The 17,978-nt window shown below is 36.7% G+C and overlaps 1 protein-coding gene across 1 annotated transcript in view; it reads right to left on the bottom strand.

The window, feature by feature from the left end:
• LOC123874647 (microtubule-associated protein futsch-like) overlaps positions 1-17,978 on the bottom strand; it is a 196,887-nt gene that overhangs the window by 40,101 nt on the left and 138,808 nt on the right. The window contains exon 5 of the mRNA XM_045920138.1: positions 12,765-12,923. Coding sequence (XP_045776094.1) covers positions 12,765-12,923 — 159 coding nt within the window. The remainder of the gene's footprint in view (positions 1-12,764; positions 12,924-17,978) is intronic.

Genomic DNA, 17,978 nt, shown 5'->3' with positions numbered 1-17,978 from the left:
GTCTCATGAGGTAATCTCCTGATCCTTTCAAATTTCTAATATTGTTCACTAGGTAATTCAGCACGGACATTTATCTAAAGCTTCTAAACGTGAATGCACTTCTTTCTTTCTTTATATTGAGTCGTGTTCCTCATTGCTGAGGGTGCCAATACACTGAATAGGAATCATTTTACAAGTAAAAACCCTAACTGACTTCGCTGTAACTATTCACCAAATGTGTAAAAGGCATACGTATCGCTGGCGCGGCGCCAGAACGGGAACAAAAGGGCAATTTCCACAACAAGCGAGCAGGATTCAGTGAGCAACAATAACATACTATGTGAACAATTCAGGGTTGGCACTTTTTGATAAATTATGTTATTAATTAAGGACCGATTCTTCAAACGCAAAATAAACTTTCACTGCAGAGTTGTTGTTTGGCGCTTCATTTTTGTACCTTTATCTTTTTAACCCCCGACCCTAAAAGAGGGGTGTTATAAGTTTGACGTGTGTGTCTTTGTATCTGTGTATCTATCTGTAGCATCGTAGCTCCTAAACTAATGAACCGATTTTAATTTCGTTTTTTTTGTTTGAAAGGTACAATCGATCGAGAGTGTTCTTAGCTGTAATCCAAGAAAATCGGTTCAGCCGTTTGAAAGTTATCAGCTCTTTTCTAGTTACTGTAACCTTCACTTGTCAGGGGTGTTATAAATTTTTAATTTACACTTGTCATTAAATTGTTTAATTTAGGCCTTAATTCAGTTAATTTTCTCATCTACCTATATCCATAAATGCGAAATTATTTCTGTTTGTCTGTGACCTTATCATGGCCTTATCATCGATGTATATCCGTTTAATCTATTTTGACGAAAGTACAGAGGTACCTAGCTTACACGACTTTTAGAAAATCTAAATCCATGCTGACGAAGTCACAGACGTATCGTTTTACATAAATTAAACGTTTCAATGCGATAAAGAGATGGAAAATAGCAAATGATTAATAAGCATAAGTACCTACTGGTCTAGACTCTAGGTACCTACCTACTTAATTTTTTTATTTTGTTAAGACAAACTCTTAGATACACTATTAATTATTGTGTGTGTGAGTGTGATACATACTCGTAGATTGGCGCGGGTTTACGCACCTTTTTACGCCTACGAGTGAGCTTTAAAAATGGCCGCCCATCACCAATGTAATCAATAGTCTTTAAAATACGCTAGAAACCCCCTAATTCAAACCGCCAGGATGTGGAACTCCCTTCCAGCATCAGTTTTCCCTTCCACCTATAATATGGGTACTTTCAAGTCAAGAGTGAATAGGCATCTTCTAGGCCATTGCGCTCCACCTTAGGTTGCATCATCACTTGCTAGCGAGTGTGATTGCAGCCAAGCGCTAGTCTATATAATTTTTAAAAAAAAGTAAATATTAAACAGAGTAATATTTTTCGGCTGATATTACCTACAAGTTACACTGGTAATAACGAGTATGTTTAAAATATTTTCGATTGTTCGTTTTCATATTGTTCGGAGCCATGAGAGAATGCTGAGGGCTTTGTATTGCTGTGGAATTTTTATTTCAGCGGACTAATGAAAGGGTCGAGATATTACGAGTATGTCTAGACAAACGACCTAGCGTCTGTTATCTATGAACAGCGTAGAGACACTGAAACGGACATACACATGTACGCTGGAAGACCTGTGTCGTACAAAATTACAGTTACAAGGAGCCAAGAGCTTAATTTGCTATAATCGGCTGATGGTGCAACATGCAGCATGCGATATGCACCGCCCGCCCTCGCACTGTTAAACATGTAGGAAAAACCAGCATCGTTCTACACCAAATACCAAAATTTCAGATTTGTAACTCATTCAGTTTACGAGCTAGAGACCTGTGACACGCGGATAGACAGACAGATGGACGGACAAACAGCAGAATGACATAACCCTATAAATATGCCCATTCCCGGGATGCAAGCTAATAGCTATATTCTCTGCATGTTTCCTCAAAAGCGGTTAAGCGGACGGCCTGTGAAAATCTAGCAGGAAGACAGAAACACTTTCGCGTTTGTAGGACTGCCACTTCAGACAAAATCTATTATTCACACAAGCTAAGAAACACTTAGATCAAACTGAAACGGAAGGGACTGAGGGTACTTCTCTGATTTGGCGCAAATCGGAGAAAATAAGAGAATTTTTTAAATTGTGAAAATTGCTGAACTAAACTAAAATATAGGTGAAATTAAAAAGAATGACCAAGTTATATCAAATTGCACCCATGAATTTCAGAGATATATGCATTTGAAATTTTCAGTTACTGAAGGTAATGATTTCTAGTGTGCTGGTAATGATTTTGGTGGAGAAGGCGTTGATGTTTATCTGATGGTAATGAAGCAATATTTCATTTTCAAAAAATAACGTGTTTCTTCATCTTATTAATCAAGTAAACAGAATTAATAACGGAAATATTGCAAACTTTAACAAAAATATTATTCCAGACATATCATCACCTATAAATTTTACTTGAAATGTATAAAATAATCATGCTGCGAGAGCATATTATCACGAAAACAAATGTTTGGTGATAGAACAGTATGAGCGAAAACATGATTATTTAATTTGCATAGAAATGGTAGACCTGCGAAGGGTGTCGTATATAAACATTTTAGTTGATGATAAAGTTAAACCAATTTTGGACCCTGAAGTCAAAAAGAATTTGTAAAACGATTTATAGAAAATGATATGTTCGCAGACACATGTCAAGGAATCATTGCAACATCTTGGGAATGTTAAGACATGCAATGAATACCGCACTATCAGCCTCATGAGTCATGTTCCAAAGATGTTTCTACTTATCAGCTCTTAAGGGATTAGAAATAAATGTGACAACTACTGCAATGAGAGTCAGTTTGGATTTAGATTTGGTGTTGGAACCTGAGAAGCATTATTTGCTATAAACGTACTAGTCCAAAAATATAGAGACATGCAAACTGATATATGAATTTCCTTCATTGATTATGAGAAAGCCTTTGACCGTGTACATCAAGTGGTACTTATTCGTCGTTTGCAGTATGTTGAACTCGTTGGCAAGGAAATAAAGATCATTAAGAACCCTTACTGGTGGCAGACTGGGACAGTAATAGTTGAAGTTGAGGAAACAGATGAAGTAGCGGTAGGCCATAGGGTATGACAAGGACACATCTTATCTCCGCTTCTGTTCAACTTATACTGAGACGCTATCATCTCAGAAGCATTGGAAAATAAGGAATGGGATGTCAAGGTAAACAAATAAATATAAATAATATTAGATACGCTGATGATACTGTTTTTTTGGCTTCTAGTTCCCAAGATCATTAGAAAATAATAGATAGCGTTTATAAATGTAGCAGACTAAGTTTATGTACAGTATCAAGAAAACCGCAACAAACCTCAATAATAACTCTCACATGTACAACACTCGAAAGAGTTTCAATGCACAAATATCTTGGTACATGGGTAAATGAAGAATGGGATCCAGATTCTGAAATAAAGACCTGAATTGAAATTGCCCGTGAATTATTCATGAAAATGAAAAAAGTACTGCGCAATAAGCAACTGCTACTGAAAATTACTGCGAGTAAGTTGGGTTCAAAAAATAAAAATGACAAAGATTCATCGGTAAAGATAGAGACCTAATTTTGGCGATCAAATGCAGAAAGGTCGGTTATCTGGGGCATGTTCTCAGACATGACCAGTATCAGTCGTACGCGTACTATCTTTAAGAGGTAATCTGCCATTAATAAAGAAAGGAGTATTAGTCCAATGGAAACGTACATCAGAAAGTATTTTTACTTTTGGTGAATTCCTGGCTTTCCTGGAAACTTCTTCCGTTTTATTTGTTTAACTGATAGAGTTTCTTGTAAAGGTTTTTTATATAATCCCATCCTCGTCGCCACTGAAATATACTACAAGAAGTTAATAACCATGGTCATTTCGATACGCCATTTTATTCGAAAACACGTCAAACCGTCGAAACAAAAGCCTAATAATTATTGACATACACCATCGACAATGTATATTACACAAAGCTAGCCCTTGACGTCAATTGTAGAGGTTTTGACGAATAAATAACATCTTTTATAACTATAGGAGTAGTATGTTCACAAGGAGCACATTATTTTTCTGTGGATGATTTTCTTCTAAATCCCTTGTTATCTTAAACAGTATTTTCTCAATCGGCTTACTTCTTTTTATTTTTTCTATATGTTTTTTTTAATTTTCAAGTATTTTTTTTCTCTGTACTCTTTGTTGTCTTGCAGTCAACAAAGAGTTTTGATTTTCTATTCTTCTTTAGTCTCAAAATAATCCGTAGAGTTAAGTAAGGATGTCTTCCTCACCACTGTTATTTATCTTGCTTATCGACGAAGTTATGCGTCGTGTCACCAATAGTCAGATTGACTCGAATACATTAAGTCCAAATCAAAATACCTACAAGACAAAGTTCCTTAACTAGTCTGCCTATTACCACAAAGAAAACAGTGAAGATGAGGATAAGTTCTACTGCTTCAGAACCATTTTATTTAGAAGACAAACCAATTAAACAGGTGGAGGAGTTCTATAACCTCGGTAGCATCATTTCTCCTAGCGGCGGTGCCGAGGCTGATGTCAATAACTGGATTATAAAAGCTAAAGCTCTCTCTGTTTGAATCGCTTGTAAATTCAGTCTTCTTATACAGGTGTGAAACGTGGAAACAACTATATCGCTAATCCACAGAATTCAGGTTTTCCACAATAAGAGTTTCAGTGTTATTCCCCGCATTTTCTGGTCTAACACGATCAGAAATGAGGACTTGTGGTACAAATGCCAGCAACTCCCAGTAAATAAGGAAATAGCTTTGAGGCGATTGTGATTGGATATTTTGCGAAGAGAGGAAGAAAACGTTGCTCAAGCGGCATTTATTGAAACCTGCCTACCTGGCAGCCTGGCGGTCAAATGAGACCTGGTCGAACAAAAAACTCCTAGAGGAGGCCCATTGAAGCAGACCTTAAAAGAGTGGAATTCTCGTGGAACCATGTCAAAACAGCAACCAAACGTAGGGAGACCTAGAAAACAACTGCTGCAGCCCTAATATCCAAGAAGGAATGAAAGGACTCCATCATTCTTCTTTACGTTTCGCATATTTTTCTAGATCTTTCTTTCGTTCTTCGTTTTTGTTTGTTTTTTGTGTTTTTAGTCTGCGCTAATTTTTTTTCGCGCGTTTTTTGACTATTTCTTTTCACTATGGTAGTTTCTAAAATCGATATATGATGGTTATTTTTAATATTGAAATACCTCGAGTTGCAAGGATTTTGAATAGTTATTTCTAAATTGCTTGTAACAATATGGGCTACTAATTCAACTGATTAGTTACACAATTTTGGAACAACATTATTTCCTGAAAAATTGATCACCTCCTTCAATTCAACATCATTACCTTCAATTTAAAAACGGAAGGAAAATTACGGTAATGATAGAGCGTAAATGAGGTTTTGGCAGTTTTAATTTTATAACGTCGTATTTTAAAATGCAATATATATGAACATCAAACTAGATACTTATGTTGTTATTAGTACATGAAAGAAAATAAAATTATTAAGAAAAACTAATTATTTGTCCTAAAATGATGTTGAAGGCAAAGAGTGAAAAGTCGTGCCAAACACCAGTTTTGGCACCAAAAGCGTAAATATTTTTTTTTCTACAAGTGCACGGCCACTTTCCGCAACATGCCTAGATAGGCTGATTAGGACTTAGTACGGGGCAGGGGAGAACGGATGGCAATATGTATACTAGAAGGATATTTTGGAGGTGCCATCTCAGTTGCAGGTAATGACTTTTTTTCTGTGCCAAACATTTGTTATTTTTTTATGACGTAATTAAATGATTCGTACGTGTAAAAATGCATTTTAATTGCTTCTCAGGATGTATATAATAATATGTGAAAAACTCGAGCTCGTTTAAAACCGTCTTCTTTGAAAATCATAGCGATTTTCCCTGAGACTCCTGTTTTACCCGTAGAAGGAGGTGAGTTTTTAATATCAAAAATATTATTTCTGAAGTAACCTTTGTAGTTACAATTTTGAATTTTGGGGCACCCGTAGCTGAATATACAAGAGTTCTTTTGTAATGCAATTCTCATCTGTAACTTCATTCATTATTTTTTTATTTGACCTGATATGTGATTTGCGCCAAATCTGAGAATCACCGCTGAAGAAATTTGTGGAATTGGGAATGCGTGTTCCAATTTGAACACTTCCGGTATATAAATTATCAAAAAAAAAAAAAATAACAAGTATTAAACGCGTGTTTATTTCAAATCCGACAGTTTTCTATGATAATCAAGAATTACTATTTAGGGTACTTCTCTGATTTGGCGCAAATCGGAGAAAATAAGAGAATTTTTTAAATTGTGAAAATTGCTGAACTAAACTAAAATATAGGTGAAATCAAAAAGAATGACCGAGTTATATCAAATTGCACCCATGAATTTCAGAGATATATGCATTTGAAGTTTTCAGTTACTGAAGGTAATGAGTTCTAGTGTGCTGGTAATGATTTTGGTAGAGAAGGCGTTGATGTTTATGCGATGGTAATGAAGCAATATTTCATTTTCAAAAAAGAACGTATTTCTTCATCTCATTAATCAAGTAAACAGAATTAATAACGGAAATATTGCAAACTTTAACAAAAATATTATTCCAGACATATCATCACCTATAAATTTTACTTGAAATGTATAAAATAATCGTGCTGCGAGAGCATATTATCACGAAAACAAATGTTTGGTGATAGAACAGTATGAGCGAAAACATGATCATTTTAATTTGCATAGAAATGGCAGACCTGCGAAGAGTGTCGTATATAAACAGTTTAGTTGATGATAAAGTTAAACCAATTTTGGACACTGAAGTCAAAAAGAATTTGTAAAACTATATATACAAAACAATATGTTCGCAGACACATGTCAAGGAATCATTGCAACATCTTGGGAATGTTAAGAAATGCAATGAATACCGCACTATCAGCCTCATGAGTCATGTTCCAAAGATGTTTCTACTTATCAGCTCTTAAGGGATTAGAAATAAATGTGACAACTACTTCAATGAGAGTCAGTTTGGATTTAGATTTGGTGTTGGAACATGAGAAGCATTATTTGCTATAAACGTACTAGTCCAAAAATATAGAGACATGCAAACTGATGTATGATTTTCCTTCATTGATTATGAGAAAGTCTTTGACCGTGTGCAACAAGTGGTACTTATTCGTCGTTTGCAGGATGTTGAACTCGTTTGCACGAAAGGGTTCTTTATATAATCCCATCCTCGTCGCCACTGAAATATACAAGAAGTAAATAACCATGGTCATTTCGATACGCCATTTTATTCGAAGACACGTCAAATCGTCGAAACAAAGGCCTAATATAATTATTGACATACACCATCGACAATTTATATTATACAAAGCTAGCCCTTGACGTCAATTGTTGAGGTTTTGACGAATACATAACATCTTTTATTACTATAAGAGTAGTAAGTTCACAAGGAGCACATTCTTTTTCCTGTGGATGATTTTCTTCTAAATCCCTTGTTATCTTAAACAGTATTTCTCAATCGGCTTACTTCTTTTTATTTTTTCTATATGTTTTTTTTAATTTTCAAGTAACTTTTTTCGCTGTACTCTTTGTTGTCTTGGAGTCAAAAATAATCCGTAGAGTTAAGCAAGGATGTCTTCCTCACCACTGTTATTTATCTTGCTTATCGACGAAGTTATGCGTCGTGTCACCAATAGTCCGAAAGGGATATCATGGAGCAGCAGGCAACTTGAAGACCTTGACTATGTGGATGACCTGGTTCTCATATCAGATCGACTTGAATACATTAAGGGGCATGAGACGGGTCTGCCCGCGAAATTCAAATTTAATTTGGTTTTTCCGCAATTTGTAAACTAATACGACAACGTAGGCTTATGATATTTTAATTGTGACAATAGCAGTAACATCCTCACAGGTTTATATAAAAATCTTTACTTGAAAGGGTCCAGGGTAGTCTGCCGATTACCACAAAGAAAACAGTGGAGATGAGGATAAGTTCTACTGCTTCAGAACCGTTTTATTTAGAATACAAACCAATTAACCGAGTGGAGGAGTTCTGTAACCTCAGTAGCATCATTTCTCCTAGCGGCGATGCCGAGGCTGATGTCGATAACTGGATTATAAAAGCTAAAGCTCTCTCTGTTTGAATCGTTTGTAAATTCAGTCTTCTTATACAGGTGTGAAACGTGGAAATAACTATATCGCTAATCCACAGAATTCAGGTTTTCCACAATAAGTGTTTCAGTGTTATTCCCCGCATTTTCTGGCCTAACACGATCAGAAATGAGGACTTGTGGTACAAATGCCAGCAACTCAAAGAAATAGCTTTGAATGCGATTGCGATTGGCCGGGCATATTTTGCGAAGAGAGGAAGAAAACGCTGCTCAAGCTGCGTTTATTGAAACCTGTCTGCCTGACAGCCTGGCGGTCAAATAAGACCTGGTCGACCAACCAACTCCTAGGAGTTGGTTGGTCTAGAGGTCTGCTTCAATGGGCCTCCTCTAGAGGAGGATAACTGGATTATAAAAGCTAAAGCTCTCTCTGTTTGAATCGTTTGTAAATTCAGTCTTCTTATACAGGTGTGAAACGTGGAAATAACTATATCGCTAATCCACAGAATTCAGGTTTTCCACAATAAGTGTTTCAGTTTTATTCCCCGCATTTTCTGGCCTAACACGATCAGAAATGAGGACTTGTGGTACAAATGCCAGCAACTCAAAGAAATAGCTTTGAATGCGATTGCGATTGGCCGGGCATATTTTGCGAAGAGAGGAAGAAAACGCTGCTCAAGCGGCGTTTATTTATTGAAACCTGTCTGCCTGACAGCCTGGTGGTCAAATAAGACCAGGTCAAAGCAGACCTCTAGACCAACCAACTCCTAGGAGTTGGTTGGTCTAGAGGTCTGCTTCAATGGGCCTCCTCTAGAGTGGAATTCTCGTGGAACCATGTCAAAGCAGCAACCAAAGGTAGGGAGACATAGAAAATAACTGCTGCAGCCCTAATATCCAAGAAGAAATTATAGGACTCCATCATTCTTCTTTACGTTTCGCATATTTTTCTAGATCTTTCTTTAGTTCTTCGTTTTTTGTGTTTTTAGCCTGCGCTAAATTTTTTTCGCGCGTTTTTGACTATTTCTTTTCACTATGGTAGTTTCTAAAATCGATATATGATGGTTATTTTTAATATTGAAATACCACGAGGTGCAATAATTTTGAATAGTTATTTCTAAATTGCTTGGAACAATATGGGCTACTAATTCAACTGATTAGTTAAAGAATTACTGAAGATTAATATTTTGTCACGTGATTTAATGTCAAAGGATATGAAGAAAATTACACAATTTTGGTATAACAATATTTCCTGAAAAAATCATCACCTCCTTCAATTCAACATCATTACCTTCAATTTTAAAACGGAAGGTAAATTACGGTAATGATAGTAACGGTAGGGAGGTTTTGGCAGTTTTAATTTTCTAACGTCGTATTTTAAAATGCAATATATATGAACATCAAACTACATACTTATGTTGTTATTAGTACATGAAAGAAAATAAAATTATTAAGAAAAACTAATTATTTGACCTAAAATGATGTTGAAGGTAAAGAGTGAAAAGTCGTGCCAAACACCAGTTTTGGCACCAAAAGCGTAAATATTTTTTTTTCTACAAGTGCACGGCCACTTTCCGCAACATGCCTAGATAGACTGATTATGGCTTAGTACGGGGCAGGGGAGAACGGAAGGCAATATGTATACTAGAAGGATATTTTGGAGGTGCCATCTCAGTTGCAGGTAATGACTTTTTTTCTGTGCCAAACATTTGTTATTTTTTTATGACGTAATTAAATGATTCGTACGTGTAAAAATGCATTTTAATTGCTTCTCAGGATGTATATAATAATATGTGAAAAACTCGAGCTCGTTTAAAACCGTCTTCTTTGAAAATCATAGCGATTTTTCCTGAGACTCCTGTTTTACCCGTAGAAGGAGGTGAGTTTTTAATATCAAAAATATTATTTCTGAAGTAACCTTTGTAGTTACAATTTTGAATTTTGGGGCACCCGTAGCTGAATATACAAGAGTTCTTTTGTAATGCAATTCTCATCTGTAACTTCATTCATTATTTTTTTATTTGACCTGAAATGCGATTTGCGCCAAATCTGAGAATCACCGTTTAAAGTCGTAAAAAGAATCTGAGTAGAAGCCGAATAAGTGTTAAAACACACCCTTTTCAAACAAAAAGTAAAACACAAAATTTCTGATCGAAAAAAACTACATTGCAAAGTCAGCAGTATTGTTCAGAACACAGCCAATTAAAGGGCAAACTTCTTTGCACTAATAAGGTAAAATAAAGAACTTTTCCCATGTATCTTAGTCGGCACAAATACTACCAAAAAGACTAAAATGTCACTGAACCAAGCTTGGCTCTCAGCCAGACATGAGAGAACGGCAAAATAAAGGGGTTATTTTAGCGGGACCATAATTAGTAACAGTTTTAGTTTGAGTTTACTGAAATGACTTTTATTTTCTATTAATAGAGGATATTTTTCCATAATAAAAAACCGGCCAGTTGTCTCGCACACGAAGGGTCCCTTACCATCGTAAGTACCTACAAGAAATACTGAAGTAACACTTTTTTTGGTGATGGTCAATACATCAAATCACGGTTTTCGAACTTTTTTCTTTACATGTGTTCGATAAGACAATTGGGATGATGCCTATGTCAAAAATAAATTATTTGTTAGGAATCATTAAATAGAGCGTCTTTCGAAAATTCGTAGAATCCACGTCCGTTGTTAGTAAGTTTACTAACCATTTTAAATTATCTATTTAACTAAAAAACTACGTCAAATGATTATGACGTCATCTGTGTATTTCAAACAAGCTCCCTTGACCCTTACTAAGCGAGTGTTGACGTTTGATAAAAAGACGCTGATTTGACTAGTAGTCATCATACCTATTGCTCTTCCAAATTTTTATGATTCTAGGTGAACGGAAAGTAATCAATAAGTTTTGATCCCATTGACGGGTCTTTTTCTTTGGAGATACGGAACCCCAAAATAGCGAAATCCATTAGGTACATACCTATAGAAATGATTAAAAAAAAATGACTGAACTTACACCACGGGAAGGAGTTAGAAGTTCCCTAACTGTCGTAAACTGTGACCACGATTAGTTAGAAATGCGTGCCTGTCCTCCCAAAAGAAGGTAAAGGTGCGTGCCTGCCCTCCCGAAAAGGAGGTAGAGGTAGGTGCCTGACCTCCCGAAAAGGAGGTAGAGGTGGGTGCCTGACCTCCCGAAAAGAAGGAAGAGATGCGTGCCTGTCCTCCCAAAAGAAGGTAAAGGTGCGTGCCTGACCTCCCGAAAAGGAGGTAGAGGTGGGTGCCTGACCTCCCGAAAATGAGGTAGAGTTGCGTGCCTGTCCTCCCGAAAAGGAGGTAGAGGTGCGTACCTGTCCTCCCGAAAAGAAGTTAGAGGTGCGTGCCTGACCTCCCGAAAAGGAGGAAGAGGTGCGTGCTTGACCTCTCAAAAAGGAGATGGACGTCTTAACAACTAGGCTAACGCGGCAAAAATATAATATCTGCTTAGCGACAGACAATATGTGAATAGAAAAAAATTCTAGCAGCCACTCCGTTGTTCTAAGAGGCTAAATCACGATAGCGCCGGAGGGAGGAGCTCGACCTTGGTCAAGAGAGCTACAGTGTTGGAAACCTGCCAAGCGGTATATTGGTTTTCCATCGCCAAGCGCTTTTCTTGCTTGAGGCTATCATTTATCAAATTACATTTAGGTTTTATTCTCTCATTTTATTTTATGTGTCAGAAAAGGGTTTTTGTCTTGTTCAGTTTTTATTGCGGCTAAGTGGTACAAAAAGTTTGATAACAAGTGTAAATTAAAAATTTATAACACCCCCGACGATCCAAAGTTTCCAAAACATCATTTTCAAATAAATAATTATGTATTTAGGCAACGTCTATCTTGACAGCTTGACATTTGTCTATTGACATAATATTATGAACTTAACGGTTATCTAACCTTCTTTTCTACAAGAAAACTAGAAAAGAGCTGATAACTCTTAAACGGCTGAATCAATTTTTTTAGATTATAGCTAAGAACACTCTCGATTAAGCCACCTTTCAAACAAAAAAAAAACTAAATTAAAATCGGTTCATTCGTTTAGGCGCTACGATGCCACAGACAGATACACAGATACACAGACACACAGATACACAGACACACAGATACACACGTCAAACGTATAACACCCCTCTTTTTGGGTCGGGGGTTAAAAAGTAAGGAGAAAGATTGACCAAAGTCGTTTTTAGAGTTCCGGACTTCAAAAGGAAAAACGGAACCCTTATAGGATCACTTTGTTGTTGCCCGTCTGTCTGTCTGTCAGTCCGTCTGTCGTGTCTGTCAAGAAAACCTATAGGGTACTTCCCGTTGACCTCGAATCATGAAAGGCCGCTAGGTAGGTCTTATAGTACAAGTAAAGGAAAGAATCTGCAATCCGTGAATTTGTGGTCACATCACAAAAAAAATATGAACATGAACTTATTTACTCCACTCCGACTTTGAACTTGTTCAATAGGTGATTTATAAATATTTGCCGTCTCATCTGCACAATCTAATTACGCAAAAGAAACTCATGATAGAAGAAGAAAGAAAAGGTTCTGTCAACTTACCCAGCATGTTAAATCCATTGATGCCGAAGAGCGCGGCATCTCCCTGTCCACCAGGGAACACGTACAAGGTGGGGTGGCTGAAGCGAATGTTGCCGACCACGTCACTTGACACCAGCAGCTGTTCCAGGCTGGCTGGCACTACGTAGGGGTCCAGGTATGCTGTGGACAAAATTTCTAGGTTAGAATTTCAAGCAAAACATTTTAGAGGGATTTGCTTTTGTATTTAAAAAAAATTCACACGTCAAACTTATAACACCCCTCTTTTTGGGTCGTGGGTTAAAAATAACGAAGATTATAAGGAGTGAAAGAGAACTGTTGTGTAAACTTTTACTCTGTCAACATATTGTTGCAAACAAGTTGACAGAGTACCTAACACTGAAACCTTTTAAAGTATCCAGTAACATTGTATGTGGGTGTTGTAAAGAGTAACATAGTTGTATTATATCTATAGAACAAATGCCACCCTATTAAAGGCGATGCCATTATGCCGTTATTGAAAATGCCATACGTGCTTTGTTCGGGTTACTTTAGCTTTATTAGAAAAGGCTAACATTATATATATAATAACTTACATCTTAGTCATTAATTTACGCAAAGACTAGGCATTACTTGAGACTTTTTAGCCCTGATATTTTATATTTGTAACGTTTAAAACAAATAGATAAGTACTAGCTGATGCCCGCAACTTCGTTCGCGTGGATGTAGATTTTTTAAATTCCCGTGGGAACTCTTTGATTTTCCGGGATAAAAAGTAGCCTATGTGCTAATCCAGGGTATAATCTATCTCCATTCTAAATTTCAGCCCAATCCGTCCAGTAGTTTTTGCGTGAAGGAGTAACAAACATACACACACACAAACACACACACACACACACACACACACATCAAAAAAGTAGGATTTTCTTAATTCGATTGTATGTTTTTTTTTGTATGTTTGTAACGCGATTACTCCGCCAAATATGAACCGATTTTGATAATTCTTTTTTTGTTTGGTAGTTCATACTTCAGAGGTGGGTTCGGTTTAAAGAAAGAATTTAGTTCATTTTAGTTTGGTGAAAATCTCATGAATATCTTCGAAGTTAGATAGGTACTGGAACTCATCAACGGATATTGATCGCGATCAGTATATTATAAAGAGTAGGTTTCCAACCAGGCACAGCACACATGGGGCCACAAGAAAATGTGAAATAAAAAACAAAAAACCGACTTCAAAACCTTAATTTTTAGTGTTTGTGGTTAGGTATTTTTAATTTTTTTTATTATTTCGTCTTTCGGCAGGGCAGTCTGGCGATTTTTAATTTTTTTCATAACAAGTTGTTTAACTATTTCCTCCTATGGTTTCAAAATTGTGCACGCCATCCATGTAATTTTGTCATTATACTTTAATATCTCGGCTGGTTAACTTTTAATCACGCTAACATTATAAAAGCTGCTCTGATATCGAAATCTGAGGCATTTAGAGCGGAAACTTTAGGTCATCCGATGCCTCTAGCTAGCGAGTTTACAGCATTTAGGTCATTTAGGTCACTAGCGACGTCCTAGCAACATGAACTTATAACTCAGTTTACGAAAGCTCTCCCTGCATGTTAAATAACGAAGTTCAGTGTGTTATTTTGCGGCTACATTAAGGTCAGGTGGAGTCAGGTACCAATGTGGAGACACCATCGATTTGAGTTACAAACAAGATGAAGAGTAGATACTAGGTACCTAAACGGTTCATGTGGCTAGTTGGCACCGGCTCCAAAAATGTTATTATAGAAGTACATTAACTCTTGTATACGTATTATATTCGGTAATTAATTAAATTATTTTTTACTTTTTTAGTGTTTGTGATTATTGAAGTCGGTTTTCATTTTTTCTTACATTATTATTCTTCTTCATTATGAAAATATCATGATGATGACAAACATAGTTCGAAGACTTTTCCGATACAGTGAAATTAATACTTATAAAACATATTTTCACAAACTCAATTAAAATTTAGTGCGATTGCAAAATATTGCTATCATACATTACAAAGCATTAAAATACAAAAATATAAAATTAACCGGTACGCCTAATGAGTCCCGTAGCTATAACCGTCGGAATATTTCAGTCTACCTACCCTCTTCAAAGCTGAATTAAACACCGTTTGAACGCGACCAAGAGACCCGTTTTTCACAAAGTTAGGCCCGTTTTCTCACGGCCGTGAACATTTCAAAAGCAATTGGGTTTCGCTTTTAAAAGTTCGGACTTTGAAATGAACTCTTTTCATTCACAAAGGCCGGGGTTTCCCGTCGTGTTCATTAAGATATCGTCGATTGCTTTTAGATTAATTAATTTTGAGTTATTTTAAACAAACTCCTTAATAATGTACTTAGGATATAAGGAGATGGCTAACAGAATAGGTATAGTAACATTCCTATCAAATTACTATTTTTCTAGTTTATTTGAAATTTTGGCTCATTGCATACTGAACTTATTTCCAAGCAAAACGGCCAAAAACTGTTCTAGTTTAAGTCCAAAAAATCATGATTTTTTTAATCATTGAAAACAAATTTGAACTCATTTTCAAGAAAAACGTCTTAAAACTGTGTTTAAATTGAGTCTACAGAGCGTAGATATACAGTTTCAGTAAAGTTTCAATACTTTTTCCTCTTGTGAAATTTAATTTCGTGCAATTATACTGTTTTGTTCCCCAGCTCCTCCGTTATGCTGTGAAAAGTACCATTAAGGCACTTTGAAATACTTGAAAAATGCTAAGTTGTTTGAAATAAAAAGTAGGACAGCTTTTCAGAGTTCTTGCTGGAACTTTCAAGTCCGTAAAAAATAAAATTCAATTTTGTTTGAATCCAGCGATAGTCTGTGGCCATCTGTCTGTTACCTTTTCACAGCCCATCCGCTAACTGTTTTTGACTAAATTACCTTTTATTTAGGAAATCAAGAAGTTGCCACAAGATTTTACAAACCTAAATCCACATAGACGCAATCGCGGGTATCATCTAATCCATAGTAATTAAAATGCATACTAATAAAAATTTTAATGCGTTAGTGTGTCTGTCCGTCTGCTAGCTTTTTACGCCCCAACTGTTTAACCGTTTTTGATGGAATTATGCACAAAGATAGCTTGCATCTCAGGAAAGTACATAGGCTACTTTTTTGTGCCGGAAAATCTAAGAGTTCCCACGGGATTTTTAATACCTAATAATCTCTATATAGTTTAAAACAAAGTCGCCATCTGTCCGTCTGTACGCTTAGATCTTTTAAATTACGCAACGGTTTGAAATCATTGAACTGTTATGGACTAGCGTATTTAAATGCGGTTTTCATCAATAGATAGAGTGATTCAAGAGAAAGGCTATTATTTCTGTCAATTTGTTGAAATATGACGATAATTGTTCAAGATGTCGGGAGAAATCAAGCCTACTGAAATCACTACACATTAACACCATATCTACTACCTACTATACTACTATATCTAGTATATATCTACATTGCACCCGTGTGAAGTCGGGGGGGGGGGGGTCGCTAGTATATCAAAATTTTGAGTAGGTATACGTCTATGAGGTAGATATAAATTCCAGTAATTCCAGTATGTTGTACTATAACACAGGGCCTTAGGGTACTTAGGAAAAATACACTCAATTTAACTTTAAAATAAACCGTGAACCCCGCCTGCATATAATGGGGGTAGTTACTCTCAGCTAATGGCATATGGGGCTCACTTGAGATTTTCCGAACAAATAAACATGTACTTACGGCATACCGCTGTTTACGGCTTAGTCCACCATTTGAAAACAATTTTCTTCTGAGTGGATATATACCTACCTTTTATATAAGTACCTAATCACATCACTACCCATAGGTATTACTAGAGGATGCCCGCGACTTCGTCTGTGGATTTAGGTTTTTAAAGATCCCATGGGAAGTGTTTGATTTTCCGGGATAAAAAGTTGTCTGTGTCAATAACAGGGACGCAAGCTACCTCGGTAACAAATTTTATACAAATCGGTTACGCGGATGGGTTTTTAGGAATCCCGCGGGAACTCTTTGATTTTCCGGGATAAAAAGTAGCCTATGTCCGTCCCCGGGATATAAGCTAACCCTGTACCAAATTTCGTCAGAATCTGTTAAACTGTTGGACCGTGAAAAGGTAGCAGACAGACAGACAGACAGACACACTTTCGCATTTATAATATTAAGTATGGATATGGATTAAGAGAAAGTGTGATTATTTGTTGGTTTGTTGATTTATTGGTTTGTCCTTCAATCACATTGCAACGCAAAAATGTTTCTATTCAATTCGATTCCAACGGAAAATGAAACAATCATTAAACTTTAGAAACGTTTCACAACAAACTGTAATAGTTATAAAACATTTGATACATTGTAAAAGCAATTTAAACTCCATAACAACTTGTATTTATCCAACTGGCTCCACGGGCTGTAAACGAATTACCAGCTAATATTTAATTTCCTTACTTCACAGCTTTCTAAAAGCTTTTATATGTCACAGGATTTACCTAATGGAATATTTAGTTAAGTTTATTTATGAGTTCGTTGGAATGATTTCGTTTTCAGTATTTTTATACATTTCAGCTTTGCACCCGCTGAGCGGTTACTCTGGTTCTACTACGGATCTCCTCATTTCTGATTTGATCACGTATAGTAGAGAAACTCCAAGCATAGTTCGCTCTATCGCCTGTTGAGGGATTCTGAGCTTTCTTATGTGGCCCATAGTAAGCAACCGCGTCTCGGATCCATGTCATCAATTGCAACACGCACTGTTCGAAGACTTTGGTCTCCAAGCAGAGGCGAACTTCGGACGAGAAGACTTCTCAAAGCATTCCGAATGCTGCCCAGCCGAGTTGGATTCTGGAAATTGGATCTAGCTAGCTGGATTGTGTCCCAAGAAAATATATTATCATCAAAGCACTACAGCCCTGGATGAGCCTTGGCTTGGTCAAGCAAACTCCACCATCGGGGCCGGTTAGATACAGCTTCCTTCCAGTTCATAAACCCCAGAACCCTCTGTCCTTCTCCACTCCATCAACCCACCGACCTCTAGGTCTTCCTCTCTCGGCCTCTGCGACCCCCTGGTTTGCTGTCCAACAACTTTTTCGGGGCTCGTGTGTCGTCCAAGTCGCACATGTCCTGCCCATCGCATTCTTGACAGTTTAACGGTTTTGACAACATTCAGTTCCATAAAAAGTTCGTACAGTTCGTGACTGTATT

This window comes from Maniola jurtina, chromosome 18, assembly GCF_905333055.1.
Source record: "Maniola jurtina chromosome 18, ilManJurt1.1, whole genome shotgun sequence".
Classification (NCBI taxonomy): Eukaryota; Metazoa; Arthropoda; class Insecta; order Lepidoptera; family Nymphalidae; genus Maniola; species Maniola jurtina.
The sequence above is the reverse complement of the archived record's forward strand: the minus strand, read 5'-3'. Positions and strand labels throughout refer to the sequence as shown.